Source organism: Megascapheus bottae, chromosome 9, assembly GCF_031878675.1.
Source record: "Megascapheus bottae isolate mThoBot1 chromosome 9, mThoBot2.hap1, whole genome shotgun sequence".
In the NCBI taxonomy this organism is placed as follows: Eukaryota; Metazoa; Chordata; class Mammalia; order Rodentia; family Geomyidae; genus Megascapheus; species Megascapheus bottae.
Genome location: NC_143517.1, coordinates 55868666 through 55891224, shown reverse-complemented (window position 1 = coordinate 55891224; position 22559 = coordinate 55868666). Strand labels below are relative to the sequence as shown.

Here is a 22559-nt window from a genome sequence, read left to right as displayed (position 1 = left end):
TTAACTGAGCACAAAGGTAATCTGCTCCAAAATCTCCAAGTCTATCCAGACCATGCTATTAAAAGCACAGCTTTAAGAATGGCATATACTTCCAGAAGTATGTTAAATACACAAATATCCATTCTATAAATAATCAAATTCATCAGCAAAAATGTTAGGCTATCACATTCTCAAATTTTCTACTGTTTAAAGTATTTTAGATAATGCTTTTAGCCAGTTTGGTTACAATTTTAAACTAACAAACCATTTCCCTGTAAGAAGAGCAAAAGTAAATTATAATACTGCAGTAACTTCCCAAGAAAAGTAACTTGAAAAGTCTAAAAAGTGATTCCAATTGTATAATTGACATGTGAATTACTAAAATAATCACGGACTCAAGAAATACATGGAAATTATTCAATTTTTCATTTCCTCCAAAACTACTAACGTAAGCGAGATACAAATTAAGAATATATCTTCAAGGTAGGCTTATCAGTGAAGTGTTTTAATGCAAAGACATATTCTTAATACTTCTAATATGTAGTGCTAAACTAAAATCACAATCCGTCAATTTCCATAACAATTCACTGGTAAAGCTACAAAACAAACAAAACATCAGACATGCAGCGGTCTTAGCTATGAATGGAAATAAATTCTATTTTTCCACAAGGACTCTATGAAAATATAAAGCCCAAAGTGAGTGATAACTGAAGTCTACAAATAAACATTGTTTAAAAATAGAATGTTTTCCAAAGCTTCTCATGGGATGTCAATGAATAGTCAGAATTAATATCTGACAAATCAACTTATACACAACTATGATGATTTACATACCTTCAACAATATTCAATTAATACACATAATTTACAGACCTCACAGGAATTCTTAATGCCCCATCATACCATTTGTCAATACTGGATGTTTACTGTTTTACTACTTTAAGTATCAAGAAGCCTTTTCAGAGGAAGAGTTCTGTCTCTTCTTTGATCCCCCAAAGTGTAGATAACAAAACAGAAAATTAAACAAGATTTATGTCTGATAAACTAACATATAAAATTACCATTGCAATATTCATAGTGACTGTTTATAAACATAACAGTCATCATAAAGCCTATAAAGTATACCCTTAGTTTTACAAAAGAAATGCAGATTGTCTTAAGGTAAAAAATACAGTGTAGCTGCTAAAAAGCACTTTGTTGCAATCAGATGTGCAATACTGAACAACTCTTCAGAAAACATGAACGTTCCCAAACACGTAACATCAGCAAGGCAAAAACTGTCCTGGAGCAGCAGGATGCTTTTTAGTGGCTGTCACTACAAAGCTAACATGAAGAAAGAAAAAAGGCAGGAAGGGTGAGCAACAGATGGTGTAATCAAATTATTGCAAATGGAGATTGGCAAAAAGGAGCGAGGAAGGTGAACATCCATTCCATTCTGATAAGATGCCATCTTTAAATATTAAGTTCTTAGCAGGAAGTGGAACTCCCACATCGGCACAGGATGACTGCGACTGCGAAAGCAAACTTGAAAAGCTGGGTTCTGTGTGAATGTCCAGTGTTGAAGCACCTTCCTAAAGAACCAAGAAACAAGAGGAATGACCACACTCAGCTCTGCCAATACTACTTAACCAACTCAGAACCACTTATTTACAATTGAGAAACAACTTGACTACCTGAGAAATGTTCATGGGATACAAAATACTACAGGAGATGCAAAATCTGCCTAACTAACCTAAAATAATGACACAAGTTAAACTGTAGTAAGTGCTTTGAAATTGAAATAATAAAAGCTAGGAGAATGAAAGATTTGAAAACTTAAGTTTTCTCAGAAACTGAACCTACTGTAAAGTTATCATACACTAGGAGAACACTGCTAAAAAATCTGTTACAACACTGAGTTCAGAACGATCTCCACACGTGGGAAGATTTTTCTCACATTCACATACTTAGCACTCATCTCTCCCCTTTCTTTCTCCATACCTATTAGGCTCTGTCGGAATACTCTTTTCCACCTGTAGATGTCAGCTAATTTCCCTATTTTTAAATGAGGTATTCCCTCAGATCCCACCACAGTATGACTCCTTCAAAGTACTTTCTAAAAGCTACTTACTGACATATTTTAATGCTTGACTGTTGTTCTACTATAGAACTCCACATTTTCTATTAGTCTTACATGTTACCATTCCCTGGCACTTGGCTAAAGGTCTGGGACAGGGTAGACTTATAAACAAATGAATGAGTAAACAAAAGCCATATAACGAATGATTGTTGTCCTTAATGTACTATGTTGTCTCTCATCTCCTTTGCTGTCCCTTGGTTATCTCATATTGGTATAGTATCTCACTTTGTTATCTGATATATTGAATTTATTTGTATTTGGTTATTTGAAATTTGATAGGGAAGGGGGGAAAACCAAGACGGGTGGGGGCTGTGGGGGGGGAGGGTAATGGGTACCAAGACATGTGAAAGGGTATCAATGTATGTGAATTAATGCACCTTCTATCTGGCAAATATCATGTAACCCTTTTACTAATTACAATTTAAAAAAAAAGAAAAAAATTCCATTCTAAAAGTCTATACATCAAATCTTATAATATCCTTGGCTCACAGCACCCATCTTTACTGGGACTGCCTCACCCAGCAGTGAAGGCATTAGTGGAGGTTAATACACCTGCACCCCAGCTCCTAGCACGGTACATGGCTGCAGCCAAACTCAACACAACTTTGCCAAATGATACATTGCATGGAATCTAGACTTCTGGCTTAGGTCTATGAAGAGCTGGTCAGTGAAATGGACAAGTCAAAACTTCTTGAATTTCAGAGTCATTATTCATAAAATGAAATTAATACTTATTTCATATATTTTAATGCAACAAACATGGAGGGATTCTGTATACTGAAAGTTCTATACAAATGCCGTTTGAGTTTTGGGGGGTTTGTTACCTGGAATGAGTGAACAAAGTTAAGGACTTGCAGAGAGAGTTTTCTACTGGAATGTAAGAGATTTTGAAGGCTGAAAAGAAAAATAGATGAAAGGTTTAAGACAAATATAACATTACAAACTAAAATACACAAGATTTTAGCATTTAAGTGTATCTATGTATGGATATGCATTCTAAAAATTTTTGTGGTTGATGGTAATCGTGGCGCTTTAACTCAGGGCCTGGGTTCTATCCCTGAACTCTTTTGTTCAAGGCTAGGACTCTACCACTCTAAGCCACAGCACATCTGGTATTCCAGTAGTTAACTGGAGGTAAGAGTTTCACAAGACTTTCCTGCCCTGGCTGGCTTCAAATCACAATTCTCAGATCTCAGCTTCCTGAGTTGCTAAGGATTACAGACATAAGCTACCAGTGTCCAGGCACATAACATTAACTTTTTTTTTTTTCAAATTTTTCATTAATGAACCTTTTTCCTGTTCTAATAATATGACGTTTAAACCATCAAGTGTTTTAAAGGGTCATTTTGAAATAAATTATAATGCGCAACCAACCATATCATAGCTGAGCAACCAACTCCAAAGGATCAGTTGGTAAACGACACCAAACCTGCATATCATTAAAAAGCAATATGTGCTCATTTCAGAAAATGGAAAAATAGAGAAAATTTTAGAAAGTCATTTGAATTCTAACATCAGGCCATTATTATTAATATAACTGGAGTGTATAATATGCTGAGAAAGAGAAGTACATGAGGAATTTTCTATAAATATTTTTGTATTCAAAACTGGGTTCATACTCTACATACGCATTTCACCACACCTTCACCAAACCCAGATAAATAGGCACATATAAGTAATCATAGCACTTGCCACCTGATCACCAAAATTTAAGCCTCTCATTTTTATTCAATCATCAAATGTATACCAGGCCACTACCATGTTCGTGTATGGAATAAAAACAGTAAGAAACTGTAATTTCAAAGCCAGGTGTAGTGGCTGAGTGATCTGAGGATCAAGGTTCAAAACTAGCCCGGGCACGGAAAAGTCTGTGAGACTCTTCTTGACAATTAACCATCAGAAAACCAGAAGTAGCACTGTAGCCCAAGGGATAGGGCTGTAGCCTTGAGTTGAGAAGCTCAAGGACAGCGTCCAGGCCCAGAGTACAAGTACCACAACTGACCAAAAAAAAAAAAAAAAACAATAGTAACTTTACTGGTAACTTGAAGATGTGCTAGACACTAGTATGGAAGAGGCTCTGACTGCCAGCCCAGGAAGATAATCCTACAAGACTCTCTATCTCCAATATGCCATCAAAAAGAGAGAAGTAGACATATGGCTCAAGTGGTAGAGCACCAGCCATAGTGAAGGTGAAAAAGCCAACCAAGTGTGCAAGGTCCAAAGTTCAAGCCTCAGTACTAACAAAAACAAACACACCAAGAACCTCTCCTGACAATGAATATATGTCCTCACCTCTCTTTTCTGCAAAGGCCATGTGTAGCAATTTTCTGACATACTTTCCGGTTTAATTCAGAACTAAACAAAGGAATTCCAAAGCACAGCTCAAGAGGAACCCAATCTGCTTCTGTTGTGGTACCTAAAAAAGGATGCAAGACTTAGCATTCAGGTGACACACAAGCACACACACACACAGTGTGAGCCACAGGGGCCCCAGTGATAGCCACCATGAGCTTTCTGAGTCGGGAGGGGATTCAAACATATCAAATAACCTCAAAACACAAGAACCTATCTTTTGACTCTATATATGCATTTTAAGGAGAAGCACACAGCTTTCACCAAATGTTCAAGGTAGGTATGTACAAAAAAAAGGAATAGAATGATGAAGAGAATTAATATATAAAAGTATTAACCACAAAAATAATGAAGATGAAGTAATTATTCTGAGTTCATAACTTCATACTAGAATTCTTATTCTAAATATATACAAATTTTCTTAAGAGAATTCATATTTAAAAGGTCCATTAGAACAAATATCAGACAAATGGCTTAACAAAAAAGTAAACTAGTCTCAGAAACTAATAAGATTGCGAAGTATTTTTAACATCTTACCAGAGTTTTGTTTTGTTGTCAAATCTACAGTGGCTTCCTCAATGACCATTTCAAATGACTCTGTACTCCCGTGTACATCTGAGCAAGAAACCAAATCAGGTTCACCTTTAAAGACACACAAAATTAGGATTCTAACAGCCAAAACTGTCAACTCAATCCTAACATAAAGAAGACTGCAAGCAACAGTGCTGATGGACGTAATGTTTTCTGTTTAAAGCAGTTGTGTGGATCCAAGGGAACAACTTTCCCCTAAGGATGTTTGGCAGTGTCCTGGCTCCCAAGCAGAACACATGCTTCGGTGTTCCTTTATACGGTGACTAAAATCATCCCCAGCACTGCCACAGTGTGATTATAGTCTTCCTTTTCAAATTTTTATTTCAAAATTTTATTTCATATCTTTAAGCATTTCCTAGATCTTATCTACTTGACTGTTCACTTACCACTACTCTCCAACAATTCTTTCTTTCGGTTAATCCACACTGCTTCCTAACTCCCTCTGTCATTTTTTTAATGCTCAGACTACACTGCACCTTGTCTTCAGGCCAAGCTGGGTGGCTCAGGTGGGCTGAGGCAGGCCTTCTCTGCCTTTTATCAGCCCTGCAAGCAGTTCCCTACCACATTACAACTCCCCACCATGCTTTCAAAAACCTTGGAATATATAAAAACAGATCTTAACAACTGAAGTATCACTAGTACTAGAACACATGTTTATTGTTTAAATATTTGTGGGATGAAAGGCAAAAATAACAGCTGTGGTAGACACATTTTTTAAATGACTGAATTCTCTTTTCTGCTAAATGCCACTAAAATAACTGGCAGTCATCTGTTGAAAACTATCCAACTCTTTTGACTAAAGATAAATGGCCTAGAAATAGAAAGCGAACTCAAACCTGCCAGTCCAATCCACAAGGTAGCTAATAATTAATCACATTTTCTCAAGAGTTCCCATTCATGAAATACAGCCAACAGTGAACCAAAAGGTCTCCCAGAGTTAACAGGTCAGAGCTGGCTGGCACCTATAGTCAAAGCCAAGGCAAACCAGTCTTATAGAGAGCAGGAACATTCACTAGACATGAGAAGGTGATTCTAACATGAATTTAATTAAAAAGAAAAATGTATAGCACAGTAAGTTGCTGGTAACATGCTGAACAGATTAGAAATAGAAAATTGAGGACAGGAAGCCTAAGCAGGAAATGGTTCTAACATGTCCATATAAGAGCAAAATCTTGATAAATAAGGCCATATAGTATGAAGCTAATTGAAAGGACCTCCAGGATATTGAAACAAAAGCCATATAACGAATGATTGTTGTCCTTAATGTACTATGTTGTCTCTCATCTCCTTTGCTGTCCCTTGGTTATCTCATATTGTTATAGTATCTCACTTTGTTATCTAATATATGGAATTTATTTGTATTTGGTTATTTGAAATTTGATAGGGAAGGGGGGAAAACCAAGATGGGTGGGGGTGTGGGGGGGAGGGTAATGGGTACCAAGACGTGTGAAAGGGTATCAATGTATGTGAATTAATGCACCTTCTATCTGGCAAATATAATGTAACCCTTTTACTAATTACAATAAAAAAAAAGATCCAGATAATATCAGCAGTTGTGTAAAAGATGTTTCTAAAGTCTAATTTGCAGAAATTCAACACTAATAAAGCCTACTTCGGAAACATTTTCACAAAGACAATGAGTTCTGAAACCAACACATCCTAACCTTATTCAAAGCTTATCAACACAAATATTATCGTAAGGAGCAAGAAGACCCCAGTAGCCATTCTGTATCTAGCCTCTTTAGTTAAGGCACTCAGTATTTTCTCCATTTGAACAAGTACTATTTGTTTGTCGGTCTTTAGTATAATAACTAACAACATATATATCACTAATATAATGAATAATTATTTGGACAAATATTTTCTTACTCTTCAGTGAAAAAAGTATTAAATAATTACCCTCCTCATAAAGATCTGCTAAGTTTTTTAATATGTTAAGACTGGATTAAACTTAAACCACTTATGTGAATTCAAAGAACCCATCTGTTTACTAACCTCTTTCATCAGAAGCATCACTGAGTTTTCTACTTGCAAGCTGGCTAGAAGAATTCAACATGGTGACATAGCCACAGAAATGCTGCAAATCCACTTTGTTCCTTAATTCTTGCAATGCTTTGTGAACACCCATATTGACACGGGTAAATTCTAGGAACAAAGAAATGACAACGAACACATGAAGTCGTACTGCAACATAACATCACTAAGAACTGAAATGTATGTTATCAAGCAATTCTTAGAACTACTTTTATACTTTAGTCTAACAAATGGATTCTAATGAGGAAATACATAAGTGGAAAAGAAAGCTGTTTACCTGTGACATATTTTACTGTCCTCAGGAGGCATCTGCTATAGCAAAACAACCTGCTAGGTAAGCAAACTGAGCCAATCAGTGGCAAATTCTCTATGCTTCTCTTCATGTATCTATCTAACTTGAATAGCAAATTGGTGGGCTTCTTCCAAGAAATGTACTAAATACAAGTTGGAGTTTTCTTATGATTTACTTGCAATTGTATGCCTAATAAACTTATTTAGAAATTAGCTAAAGATTTCATAAGTATGCAACATATTAAAGAAACGTTTAGCCACTCAAATCTGAAGGTATTTTCTAATATATAATTCACTTAACAATATTTCTACCAGCAGTTCTTGAGATTGTATATCTTGTCAGTACCTGCATTATCAAGAAAACAATTCTTTTCCCCTAGAACTTAGGAAGTGTTAGATAAATAGTATTCTCTCAGTAGGGGATCTCTGGGGAGAGAAGCGTCTTTCTTTGGGTTTTTGTACATATATACTCATGAGGCAGGAGAAAGCATCTTTTATTTTGAATGGACGCTTGCCATCTGGAGGTTCCAATCAAGCAACCACACATCAAAATTTCTGCACCTGCCCTGTCATTTCTATCATTCTCCCTAAATAACAGAGTAGAACAACTACTTAGAATGAGATTCACACTGAGTTCATGGTACCTAATCTAGAGATGACTAGAGCACATGCTTAGGTTGTGTGCAAGGCCTACACCACTTTGTACAAAAGACTTGAATATCGATATGCAGCCTTTGGCAACCTTTGCAGGGGAGGGGAGACTCTTGCTGAATAGCAAAGAATATCTGAATAGCTTCTTAACATTCAAAAGAGAAAAGTTATCTCCTGTAATATAAATTTGCATTTATAGAAATTCTCTGGGCATACTGCTTCTAAAGGCTATAAGCATGGCCTTCTTACGTTGCTGTTCACAAGCCCAGCATCCACATAAATCCCCTGTATCAGCAAAAGTAAAATGTGGAAATGAGAAATAGATGCAAGTGTTCTATGAACTATTAAGTAGTATGTACATGTTTGTTAGGATCCATTTTAAAATTACCGACATTTCCAAAAACTAAAACTAAAACTAAAACCATTAGAGTTCAAGTACAGTCTAATACACATATGTTATAGGGACATACAGACAAATTAAACCGTAAAATGACATTCCAATCTGTTCTTTTGTTTGTGGTTTTTCTGAGATATGGTCTAATAATGTGGCACAGGCAGCCCTTGAATTCACAAATTTCCTGCCTGGGCCTCCTGAATGCAGGAATTACAGACATGCACCACCACACCCAGAGAAAACTTCTGATTCGGATATTTGAACTTTCCCTGTAACTTGTATTCTCTTCCAATCTCCAAATGAACAACAAAAAAATTAAAGGCTAAATACATAGAAATCTAGTCTTTCATCTAGACATCTACTTATTCTCTTCATCTCTAAAACAAACCACTATTCTTTCAAAGATCCTAAGTGAATATTGGTCTATCAGTTCTTTAGTGAGAAAAGCATACAAAAACAAAAAAAAAGAAAAAAAAAACCCTACTAGCACTATTCTTTAACAGCAGAATGGTTAAAAACCTAGGACTTAGGGCCTGGGTATGGTAGCACAGGTCTGCAATCCCAGCTTCCTGGGAGGTGAAGACAAAAAAAAAAAAAGAAATCTTAGTTGAAAAGCAAGTTGGGCATGTACACACAGGTAATCCCAGCTATCCTAGGAGGAAAAGATAGGAGGATAGCAGTTGGAGGCCAAGCCCAGGCAAAAAAAACACTCTGACAAAACTCCAATAAACAAAAACTGACAAGGGGTATGGCTCAAATGGTAGAGTACTGCCTAACAAGCATCAGGCCCTGAATTAAGCTCCAGAACTAAGAAAAAAATTCTAGAACTTAAAGATTTTAAGATTGTATTCCATTATATTTTCTACCAAATTGTTGCCAAGACTTGTGATAGTCAAATGGATACAATTCAAAGAGTACCTCCTTGTAGTTCTGTGTCATCAAATGGAAATGGTATATGGACAGTTTCTCCTATCCCATGTAAACCATGTCCCTTAAACACAAAGAAACAAAAGTTGAAAGGCATACAAGAAACCCGTATTTCCAGTAGCTAACATACAAACAATTAAGACTAGGCAATATAAGGGTAGGTTCCACAGTAACTCTCCAGCAAAATGCTTTTGGCACTCTTCTCTTTTTCTACAGCAACAACAATCTTGTATGTTAACCTATTATGTAATGCTTCTCAAATTGAGCATATGAAAAAAATAAAGAACTGACTAATGTTTAGGTAAATCAACCAGGTATAAGCCAAGTGAAGACTGGATGGCATTAAGTGCATGTGCACAATGGCTAGCTGGAGTCAAGACAGAAAAGAATCTTCAGCTGGGTGCAGTGGCTCAGGAGATTGGGAGATTGATGTACCACCATCAAAAGAGTTTCAAGATCCCATCTCAAGTGAAAAAAGCTGGGTGTGATGGCACATACCTGGTACCCCAGCCAAGGTGGAAAGGGTAAAAAGAGGAGGACCAGGGCACAGGGCTAGAAGCCTAGCAAGCAGCACGAAGCCCTGAGTTCAAACCTAGTATCTCTATCCCTAAGAATCTCCATAATTTACATAGCATGTTATGAACTAGAAATGCAAAACTCAAAACCTTGCACTGAAATGCTCTATATCCAAGATACTTGCTATGACAGTACAATTATATATAACTATAAAGAAACAAAAGGCCCACCATCAGAATACTGGGTAAATAAATTTGATACACACTTCCAGTGCATCTGAAAAGAAGAAGCAGAAGCAGAAGCAGAAGCAGAAACAGAAGCAGAAGCAGCAGAAGAGGAAGAGGAGGAGGTAGAGGAGGAGGAGGAGGTGGTGGTGGTGGTGGAGATGGTGGAGGAGGAAGAGGAGGAAGAGGAGGAGGGGGAGGGGGAAGGGGAAAGGGAGGAGGAGGGGGAGGGGGAAGGGGAAAGGGAGGAGGAGGGGGAGGGGGAAAGGGAATGGGAGGAGGAGGGGGAGGGGGAGGCAGCCCTTTGTGAATGAAAATGAAAAGCTCTCCTATGGCCACATGGAAAAGCATAGGTACTATCAGTGAGTAACTGCTTGTGTCTGCATCTGCATACAGAAGGACAAGGCAGATACTAATAAATGGTGATCCATCTGAAGAAAAGGTGAGGACAAGACAGACGGCATTAGAAGGATGACTTTTTCCCTGTTTACCTTATAGTGTTTTATTTTGAATGGTGTGAATGTACCATTAATTCAAATATCAAATTTCATCTACCTTGTTCCCACATTACAAATAATTTAGCTTTACACGTCATTATCAAATTTAAAATCAATTAAAACAAACAAAATTCATTTTAAATTTATGCTCATCTTTAATTCCTAAGTTTAGTTTCAGGTACAGTTATGTAATAAAAGCACTAAATTTCTGAATTTACATATTTAAGACCTTTATAATGGAAATTTTAAGCAAGCACTGAAGAACTATCCATTTTGCCTTTAAAGGAGACCTAGGCATTGCTCAAATTCAAGAAATGTTGACACGCTAAAATCACATTGTGAAATCACACACATTATGTTTCTGAGTGTTCTCATTCATTCTGATAAATTTAAGACTTAACAGTTTTAGTCAAAAATCAATTAAACTCTAATTCATTTTATATTTTATAATACATTATAAAGTATAACAAAGCAGATATTTCTTTTTTAACAAAGGCAGAACTCCCTAAGACCTTAAAACCAGATACCATTACACTGATTTATGTTTCCCCCAAAACAGCAAAAACCTTACTTGCTTAGATGCCTAAATGCTGTATACAGAGCAGGTGTTGTAATCACACTTCCATTTTACAAGGAAAACTGAGGCTCAAAGAAGTGAATGGCTGACCCCAGACAGTGAGTGACAGAAAAGCCAACCCCCACTCCACTAACACACAGCTAACATGTGTGAGATGGCCAATGTGCTCAAGCACCTTATATGAATTATCCATCTTAGTCATTCTTTTCAACAACCTTACCAAGACACAAAGACAGAAGGCTTAAACATATGTTATAAAGACATAACGTTTATAACATCTTATAAGCAGAAGATACCTTACCTTTACCTTTTCTAGTTGATAATAATGACACTGAAGTAAATAAGGTTATTTAACTTTTCTAAAATTACAAATAAGGATAGGACCAAGTGCGGATTTAGGCATTCTAGCCTGTCCAGTCACATTATCTCTGAAATGTTCCCTGACTAATTTCCTCTTCTCAGGGATTCAACTATCACTGACATGCTGAGGCTGATACTGAGTCATCTCTCCTGTGAATTTCAGAATACATTCAATTGGCTCTCCATTACTTGACTGTCCCCCAGGAACATTATACTCAACAAGAGATGTGGAAAACTCAACACATCATTTGCCTAATACGCTGGTTTTTCAGCACCCTTCCGCTGCCACAATCCCATGCCCAGGAACCATCTTTCTTCATCTCATGGACTTCTTAGACATCTGACCAATTCTATTAATCATATATTTCAATAACATCCAAATCCATTTCTTCCTTTAATGTCTTTCCAATTCCTGAACTGACCTACTTCTGTGCTTCATCTAAACTATAAAACACCTTTGGCTTCAATATCTCCCCCTTGCCCTGTCCATTCTCAGTGTAGCACTCAGGCTGATTCCTAAATACTCACCTGGCTACATTAATCCCCTTCTTCAGTTAATCTCTAAACTCTACAAGAGTTCACCAGATCCATCTCTGACCAGAATTCCAAAATACTAAGTCACAGCCCCCTCCCCACAAAAAAGCTTCTTCATATGCTGTACCACTTTGTTTTCCTAATCAATTTACTTCATGGCACTAATTGAGGAGCTAATATGAGTCAAGCCCAGTGCTAAGGGAATAGCAGTGAAGAAAAGCTCTATCCAGAGATATATCCAGGCTGACCTCTATCCAATGCCTCTACTGTAACTAATTCTATTCACAACGAAACAAAAATGGAAACTGTTGACTGTGCAACTTTTCCCCCTGGCTTTAAACGCCTTGAATACAGGGATCATGTTTTATTTGCATAATCCTATTAATATGCAGAGAACATAGAATACTTAGTGAAATATTTGCCAAGAAACTGTATGAGAAAATACCCTACATATTTCACAATGTACATTCTGATTTCTTTCTCTCAAGAGGTAGAGTTACTATATAGGTAAGAAGCAAAGTATATGGAATATCATCAAAATATCATGCAGCCCAATAAGTACACGAAAAGATGCTCAACATTAGTTGTCACCTGGAAAATTCAAATAAAATATATAATAAAAGAAAAAAAGTGGTTGGGAATGTGGCCTAGTTGTGGAGCTTGACTAGCACACATGAAGCCTGGGTTCAATTCCTCAGTACCACATACACAGAAAAAGCCATAAGTGGTGCTGTGGCTCAAGTGGCAGACCGGCAGCACTGAGCAAAAAAAAGCTCAAGGACAGTGCCCAGGCCATGAGTTCAAGCCCCAGGACTGGCAAAAAAGAAAGAAAAAAAGTATAATGAAATACTACTTCACTTACCAGGGCCGCTAAACCAATAGCTAGGTAGTACTCAGTGTTGACAAGAATGCAAAATGGAGTAGCTACTTTGCAAAACAAACACTGAGCGACTTTCCCAACTATTCTATTCTCAAATATATATATCCACGAGAAATGAAAATATATGTCCACACAAAAACACAAACACACAATTGTGAACAATAGCATTGTTCAAAAGTGAAAACAATAGAAATGCCCGTTGTTGATGAGTAGGGGAAAAAAATGTGTACATCTGTACCATGAAATGTTACCTGACCATAAAATTGTAGTGGCAATACATGCTACAAAATAAACCTTTTATTATGCTGCATGAAATAAGGCAGCAACAAAAACAACCCCATGTATAGGGTTCTGTGTATATGAAAAGTGCAGAGTAAATCTTTAAAAATAATACTGCTGTTTAGAATTAGGGAAAAGAAGAGAAAGAGGAAAATCAAGTTATTGTTAACTAAATATATCACTGAATTCACTTGAGATGATAAAAATGTTCTAAAATTGACTATGTTGACAGTTCAAATTTGCAAAAATACATTGAACTGTATAATGTTAAATTTCAAAAGCTAATTTAAAATTAAGTAAATAGTGATCACAGCTAGCTAAAGTTGAGGCTGCAATTCAAACCTGGATCCATGTTCAAAGTCCACGCTGATCTACCACTTGCACACAACCATGAAGCAGGACTAAAACCCAATCTCAGACTCCTCGTATTTCAACTTTACAAATAACTAACATCTGACTGCAACTCAGTAGGAAAGATAGACAAATTATGATCTTAATTAATGAGAAAAATCTAAAAACTGATAGTTTCAAATGAAGTAAACATACCTGAATTAAAACTGCAGAATGTGTTAAAGCATCATTCAACATTGTGAGCACATTTGATGTAGGAACCACCCCAGGATCATGACCCCAAGATGTTATGAGTAATCGATCATAACCCTGTAAGAAAGAAAGGAAATCACATATTAACAATTCTGAGAAGGAAAATAAAAAGTTATCTATAACACTGCTTACCAGCTTCTATTCACTGAGAGAGAGAGAGAGAGAGAGAGAGAGAGAGAGAGACAGGGACAGAGACAGAGACAGAGAAAGACAGAGAGAGCACTCATGTACCTACCTGGAATATACTTGGCAGTTTTCGCAGCCTTGTACCTTTGGACAATAAGAGAGATGGTGGTCCTTGTCCAGTGATATGGTAAATATACAGTTTAAACCAGACAGAACTGACTTCTGGAATAGCTGGTCCAATATGCTATAATCAACATAAAACAGGTAAAATAAACAAAATTTCACAAGTAACCAATCTTACAATCTTCAAAGCAGCTAAAGACTCAAATTTCAATCGCCAGAATTCTTATGAAAACAAATGCTATGTGTTCCACTAACACAGTTTCGACTTCCCCCTGGGAACTAAGAAGGAAAATCTTAGGACTGCAGTTAAGAGACCTGGCTCTGGAGTAGACAGTCTATGCTGAGCGTGAGCTTCCTCTCCTCAGCTCTATCATCTTATCATGTTAAGGAGGCAGTTACTTAAGTTTTCTATGCTTTGTTTTCCTCAATCTATGAAAAAAAATAATATATCAGTAAAGAATCTATCTCATGAAATTGTTCAAAAAGACTTAAAATAATACCTGGCACTAAACAAACTTTATATTAGGGTGTTTGTTAGTCATGATTATCATTAAACTCACATAATTAGCTCACAAGTTTCTACTATGCCAATAGGAAAGATGGGTTAAATGCAAATCCAGATCTATTACTGCTGAATACAGGCCAAAATTTGGTGTGCAATGGGTGTTGGGTGTCCACTGAGACAACTAGAACAACATGGACAACAAGAACAAAAACCTCATATAAGAACCCCTTCCCAGAGTAACAGGGACAATGATTAGAATATATCATAAATGTGTGGAAAGACAACAATAAAATCCTCCCGTATTAACTAATGTAAGTTACTTAAAAAAAAAAAAAATCCTTAGGGCCAGGAGTTTGGCCTAGTGATAGAGTGCTTGCCTAGCATGCACGAAGACCCAGGTTCGATTTCTCGGTACCACATACATAGAAAAAAAAAGCTGGAAGTGGTGCTGAGGTTCCAGTGGTAGAGCACAGCCTTGAGAAAGTCCAAGGACAGTGCTCAGGCCCTGAGCTCAAGCCCAGGACCAGAAAAAAAAAAAAAAATCTTATTTTCTTCTATATAGGCTTTAATAGCCTACACATCTAGAAAACCAGACAGAAAGGAGTATGGTAGAACAGCAATCTCAGCTCCACTCTGGCAGCACACACCTTGCTTGCTAAGTATACAAATAAATGGAACTGACTAATTTCTAAAAAGCAAAATAGCAGAAGTAATTTTCACATATAAATCTTATAGCTATCTAGAGTTCAAGCTTTTAGATACCATCTTCCATCCTCTTCCCCCTGCCGCCCCCTGTCGCCCCCCACCCCCTGCACCGCCCCAGTTGGGGGCTTTAATTGTAGGCCTAGGTGCTGTCCCTGAACTCTTTAGCTCTAAGCTACTGCTATACCACTTGATCCACAGCACCACTTCTGGTTTTCTGTTGAGTAATTGGAGATGAGAGTTTCACAGACTTTCACGTACTTTCATGCCCAAGCTGGCTTTGAACCGTGATCCTCAGATCTCAGAATCCTGTGTAGCTAGGATTTACAGGCATGATCCACCAGTGCCCAGCTCAGGTACCATCTTTTCTTTTAAGCTAATTTAGCATCTCAGTCTCATTCCCAAAACAGGTTATTTCCCCAATTCAATTTCTCTTTTCCTTCAAAACAGTATCAGCTTCTTCCTTGGAGCACCCCAAAATACCCACTTTAAAATACTTCTTACACAATCAAAATTTTATGTAATGAATCACAAGCCACCAGATGATTTATAAATTAAACATAATAATTACACTTCACAAACATCATCTTACAATTGTGAAACATAGAAATTTGCCTTCAGAATTGGTGCTTTTAATATTTGGCATCTGTAAACTGAAAATGAAGAGAACAAATCTGTTCATTTTCTCAGTAAGATGATGGCACCACCAGCTGGACAGTCCTGATGGGTTACCTGGGGGGTGCAGCTGCTGACAGGCCGGATTTCATTGGTGAGAGGAGCCATGGACACCAGCAGCATGTAGTTTTTGTTCAGAACTCTGCTGCAAGTTGCAGGGTCCAAACCAAGAAGGCTTTCACAGCGCAAGAGGTCCAAGGGAAAACCTGAATGATGATCAAGAACACAGAATAAATAAAACCCTGACCTGTGTGAGACAAAGTGTTGAAAAATGAACTGTTGACCACTGCTTGGGACTTAAAATATTTTTAAAGGTAGAATCAAAAATTTTAGGAGATTACTAAGACATTTAAAGACAAAGTCAAAGCTTTTATTCTCTGGCCTAGAACCAAGCTGCTTCTTCATATTTGCTTCCTTTAAAAGACATGCTTGCAGGCCCAATTCCTAGCCCTTTGTGCCTAGCATGCACAAAGACCTGGGTTCGATTCCACAGAAACACATATATAAAAAAGCCAAAAATGGTGCTGTGGCTCAAATGGTAAAACTCTAGCCTTAGCCTTGAGATAATGCTCAGGACAGTGTTCAGGCCCTGAGTTCAAGCCCCAGGACTGGCAAAAAAAAATTAAAAAAAGATGGGTTTGCTTTACCAAACTTTCATTCTCTATGTCCAGTCCCTCTGTAATTGCCACAGCTAACTGCCAGGGATAGAAGTTGTGCCCTCCTCTCCCATCTTCGAGTCTACAACGAGAACCACGGACCAGCTTTGGCTCCAGTGCATGGGCAAGCATTCCTCATTTTGAAATCTGTGCCCTACACTGCTAGGCCATAAGACATCAACTGAGCATGCCACTTATTCATCCCTGTCCTTAATCTTATGGAAAAACACAAAATCTGATTGATCTCTAAAGGACATACTTAAATTGAAAGCCATTTAAGGTCAACTGGTTAGGTAGACTATCTCTGCTTTCAAGTAAGACTATTTATCAAAAACTATATGGGCTGGGCGCTGGTGGCTCACACCTATAATCCTAGCTACTCAGGAGGCGGAGATCTAAGGACTGCAGTTCAAAGCCAGCTGGGGCATGAAAGTCTGTGAGACTCTTGTTTCCAATTAACCACCAGAAAACCAGAAATGGCACTGGCGTTCAAGTGGTATAGCAGTAGCCTTGAGCTGAAGAGCTCAGGGACAGGGCCCAGGCCCAATACTGAACAAAACAAAAACAAACCAAAAAACAAAACGATAATGAGTGGGCTGAGAAGCACTGAGCACTAAGCAGCACTAGGGTCCTGGACTCTGTCACCATTTTCCAGAAAAAGCAAACAGACTCCTAAGAAAAATAGATGAGCTGGGCGCAGGGACAGCACCCAGGCCCAGGATTCAAACCCCATGACCCACAGAAAAAAAAGAAAGGAAGAGAGAGAGAGGGAGAGAGGGAGAGGGAGAGGGAGAGAGAGAGAGAGAGAGAGAGAGAGAGAGAGAGAGAGAGAGAGAGAGAGAGAGAGAGAGAGAGAGAGAGAGAGAGAGAGAGAGAGAGAGAAGAGAGAAAGAGGAATAAGCACAGGACAAAAATGAGATCTTACTGTTTTTAAAGTAAATAACTGCTTTAAAAAAAAAGTCCTATCACAGTAGACAGAAATAGTAAGTAGTTTGAACACAAATCTGAAACAGGAATACCTAAGAGAGAAGGGATGATTTAAAAAGAAATGTAGGCCAGGAGTTTGGCCTAGTGGTTAAAGTGCTTGCCTAGCATGCACAAAGACCTGGGTTCAATTCCTCGGTACCACATACATAAAAAAAAGCCGGAAGTGGTGCTGAGGCTCAAGTGGTAGAACTCTAGCCTTGAGAAAGTCCAAGGATAGTGCTCAGGCCCTGAGCTCAAGTCCAGGACTGGCAAAAAAAAAAAAAAAAAGAAAGAAATGTACTCCTTATCTGACTGTAATCCCTCTGCATATCACCTTAACAATAACAATTCAAAATAACTGAAATGGTAATGACTAATTATAGATCATTGCAAAACAGGAATTCCATAAATCCATCCCCAAAATACAAGACATTACCTATTCTTTAACTGTTAAACATGGAGAAATACTGGAGTTGGGGGAAAATATTACCAATTTACAACTGTCATAATTCTAATTCAGGAAGAGCCATTGCTGGGTGCTATATTTACTGGGAAATAGTAATAGAAAGGATTCTTGTATTGTCTTGTCTCTCCACAGACTGCTTCTAAGTATGGGGTAAAAACAGTCATTCAGTGTTCTGTAAGGACAGCTCAAAAAAAACGAAATGCTTAAGTAGCTATAGGTTTGGTCTTAGGGAAAAATTAATCAAAACTTAACTCTGGAGCTCTAGCAACTATTCAGAGCAATTAGCTCCAACTGGTTCCAGGCACAGCCAAGGTTAAACATACCATACAGGTGAAAGTCACATTATTGTTACACAGAATAAGCTTAGGGTTACCATTCAACTTTGACAGTGCACAAAACACTTCATACAGGTGCCTAGCCAACAAATTATTTATATAGAGTAAATCAATTAACAGCTTAGTGTTCAAGATAAAGATAATCAGTGTAATGGAAAAAACCCAGGGATAAGGATAAGAGTCTTCTACTTCTGGCCCTTCCACTCAATCATACGAGTTTTGATGACTATATAAATGGGCAAGATAAACTTCAATTTCCTCAGCTAGAAACAGTTATACATGACTGGTCACTAGTGCTAACACTCTCAGATCCTATGATAGGCAAGAAAGAATAATGTATTGTAAGACATCCATAAACAGGACCGTTTCATACATTTTTTTTTTCTTTTTTGGTCAGTTTTTGGGGCTTGAACTCTTTTGCTCAAGGCTAGCACTCTACCACTTTGAGCCAAAAATCCACTTCCAGTTTCCTAGTAATTATACAGATGAGAGTCTCAGAAACTTTCCTGGCTTTGAACCATAATTCTCAGCTCACAGCTTTCTGAATAGCCACCAGTGCCAGGCTATTTCCAATATTTTAACCCATGGTCTCCATAAATAACTAAAATCCCCCAGAAATTACAGTAATTTTACAGCCAAAGACATCTTATCTTCAAGACCATGTCAAGCACTGTTTAATCACATGATCTAACATTTGGTAGCATAAAAAGGTTACTCATCAACAAATTTTCATCAATAAGTACTTCTGACTCCAGACATTGGTGATTACGTAATTATTCTCAGCTTAACTATTTAATTACTTATGTTTATAAGTAGTTTTACTTATGCTCACTGGGCACTTGGCTAAAATGAACTAAAAGGGAAACCAGTGCTAAGAGAAATGAGAGGAAAATGGGCATGATTAAGAAACAGACAGTTCTTGATCAAAAAATCCCAGGACTTCAGGCAAATAAATGAATGACTATAATTAAATGTCATCATGATCCTGAGATGCAACTCTTACAACATGCAAGAACTCAAATCAAATACTCTTCCCTCAGTGCACTGCCACGCTGAACACAGGAATCATCCTTCTATACATTCCTGTGTGCCTTTTCATATCCAATATCTACTGAACCAGAATCTTCGTGTACAGGTTCTGAGACGGCCAGTTCAACTTAAGGTTAGGATCTGCATCTATCACAAAACTGACTCTGTATTAGCACAATGACCACATCAACACATGGAAGCTGCTACTTTCTTCCTTTTTTTGGTTTTTTTTTTTGGTCAGTTTAGGGCCTGGGCATTGTCCCTGAGCTCTCAGCTCAAGGTTACTGCCCTACCCCTGGTGCCACAGTGCCACTTCAGATTTTCTAGTGGCTAACTGGAGATAAGTCTCATGGACTCTGGTGCCCAAGCTGGCTTTGAACTGTGATCCTCAGATCTCAGCCTCCTGAGTAGCTAGAATTTACAAGCGTGAGCCATCATGCCTGGCTTCCTTCCACATTTTTAAGTAAAATACTTTAATGAATACTATAATAGTATGTGAATTAATTTCATATAATGGAATCTATCACACTTAATTTTATGCTCCCAACATTAACTACATTTCAGTACTTGTTAACTACTTAGACCTCATGCCTATTCCAGATTCCATTCAGCTTTTAAATAAACACTATTAGCAAGTTTTTAGCAGGTACTGAAATATTGAAATACATTATTGTGAAAAACATCAAATGTTAGTGGCACATGAGAAGAAAGAAAAAATAAAGAAACAGCTGACAAGGAAATTTACAAAATCTCCAATTATAAATTCAACACTGTATCTAGACAAACTGAATTAAGTGTTAAGTGACCATGATCTGTTTAATGCTTAACAAATAAAATTTTGTAAGATCATATCTTCAAACTTAAGTATATTTATCATACCATAATTGGGTTGGTCTGGCTGAGCAGTTTGCGCAACTAGATCTTTATTATGACGAAGAAAAAGAATTGTGTTTCTTAAAGTCAGTGCATGATCGAAGTATCTCTGTGCTTCTCCTTCACCAGTGCTCTGAACCTAAACCAAGAGAAAATATATTTAGCAACAAATACCACTCTCATGCCATTTACTATAAGAAATATTTGTTTGAGAATATTAGGTATTATGAAAAAGCAATAAATCAAAATTTTGAATAGGTAATACTAAGACAAATAATCTGAATCTTGCCATTACATCTATGAAATTACTCCAACAAACAAATAAATGTGGTACCTAGATTACTAAATTATGATTAAAATAGGTTGCCTCAAAAATCAGAAAGTAAAAAAAAATTGCTTCATTCAGAAAAGTGCAATAATACATAGATATCAACCAAACCTCCACTCTCATTATTTGTTCACAGTTCAGTGTCATCTGTCAAAGGTACACTAGAGTACATGACTCAATGCGCTGTTCACTATTGCTGACCACACAGCTAATTCCTTCAACAAGGGTTTACCAAGCACTTCCTATATACTATGACTGGCCCAGGAGGCAAGAAAAAACTAACAAGGGAAACAGAACAACACTCCTGATTTCACAGGCCTTATATTTAATCCATGCTTTCTGAACACAAGTCAGTGAACTTTGAACTTTTTCATATATTAAAAACATATATATCCCACATACACAGACACAGATACAGACACACACACACACGCGCGCGCCCGCGCACACAGTGGAAATACAGACCTATGGAAGAAAATACTTGAATCAAATTTATACTAAATTAGGGCTGGGGGTTTGGTCTAGTGGCAGAGTGCTTGTCTAGCATGCATGAAGATCCAGGTTCGATTCCTCGGTACCACGTACATAGAAAAAAGCCAGAAGTAGTGCTAAGGCTCAAGTGGTAGAGCTCTAGCATTGAGAAAGCCCAAGGACAGTGCTCAGGCCCTGAGCTCAAGCCCAAGACTGGCAAAAAAAAAAAAGACAAAAAGAGACAAAAATACATTGGCAAGGTGAGAAATGAAGCATGTAAGAAATGTTGAAGTATAAAGAGAAAAGTTTAAGAGACCTATTAATAAAAAGGATTATCTGATACATTTCCTAAGGAGAAAAAGCAATGAAAATGTTACAGGTCCATATATATATATATATATATATATATATATATATATATATATAAAATCTTACGGATTTACAGAATCATCATATGAATTAAGTAGCACATTGAATATACACAGTTCATTACTAAAATACAACAGGTATCAAAATTCTCAGTCAAGGAACGAATTAGTCATATAAACTTTGCACAGTAAGACCAGTGGACAGAATAAAAAACATTAAGGACATCGAGATTTAGAGTTAAGGAAAACTAAGGCTATATGCACGAAGAAAATGGTAGTGAGAAAATATGGCTGACATCTTTAAGATGCTACAAAGGATTCACGAGTGGACATAAACATGATAAGCAGAGACATGATCTTAAGAGTCATACCAGCAAAAAAGGAAGATTCTTAACCCCAGTGTTAAGATGGAGAATGAGATAATAAAAAGCAAGAATATGTCAAAAATCCATGATAATCAATACACCAACATATGCCTGCCCTAGCATTCAATTTAAGTTACCTTTTCTAATTCTATAAGAAAGCTGTCCAGAGACTCATCTGAAAGTTTGCCTACTTCAAACATGGTGACTGCATGACTTTTCAAATTCTGCAAGAAAAAAAACAAAAACAAAACTGAGCATTAAAGTTCTTTTCCTTTTCATGCCAAGTACAAATCACTCATATTGTCCATTCCAAAATAAACTTAAAAGGTGGATGAGATAAGGAACTAATTCCTACAATTACAAAAGCAAACCATACAGAAGTTATCAAAATCAAGAACAAAAAGGTCAGGAATGAATTTGTATATATAGTAAATGTGTGTGTGTATATATATGTATATATATGCATCAAATATAACATATCACATATAAAATATAATGATTAATTTATATATCATCTTTACTTGAAACTATTTATTTATTTATTTTGTTGGTTATGGGGCTTGAGCTTTGGGCCTGGGTGCTATCCCTGAGCTCTTCAGCTCAAGGCTACCTACCGCCCTACCCCTTGAGTCATAGCACCACTTCTGGTTTTCTAGTGGTTAATTGGAAATAAGAGTCTCGTGGTCTTTAGTGCCCAATCTGGCTTTGAACCTTGATCCTCAGATCTCAGCCTCCTGAGTAGCTAGGATTACAGGCATGAGCCA

General features: G+C 37.2%; 1 protein-coding gene across 3 annotated transcripts in view; it reads right to left on the bottom strand.

Moving 5' to 3' along the window:
* Positions 1–281: 281 nt before the first annotated feature.
* Positions 282–22559, bottom strand: part of Fam91a1 (family with sequence similarity 91 member A1) — a 46187-nt gene continuing 23909 nt past the window's right edge. For 2 of the 3 annotated variants that reach the window (XM_090339350.1, XM_090339352.1), the window contains exons 14-24: positions 21933–22019; positions 20270–20402; positions 15996–16144; positions 14043–14177; positions 13751–13864; positions 9329–9401; positions 7036–7185; positions 4987–5091; positions 4390–4513; positions 2922–2991; positions 282–1549 (exon numbers count right to left, since the gene is read on the bottom strand). In XM_090339350.1, coding sequence (XP_090195476.1) covers positions 1358–1549; positions 2922–2991; positions 4390–4513; positions 4987–5091; positions 7036–7185; positions 9329–9401; positions 13751–13864; positions 14043–14177; positions 15996–16144; positions 20270–20402; positions 21933–22019 — 1332 coding nt within the window. In that variant the 3' untranslated portion in view covers positions 282–1357. The remainder of the gene's footprint in view (positions 1550–2921; positions 2992–4389; positions 4514–4986; positions 5092–7035; positions 7186–9328; positions 9402–13750; positions 13865–14042; positions 14178–15995; positions 16145–20269; positions 20403–21932; positions 22020–22559) is intronic. The other variant, XM_090339351.1, reaches the window with a different exon arrangement.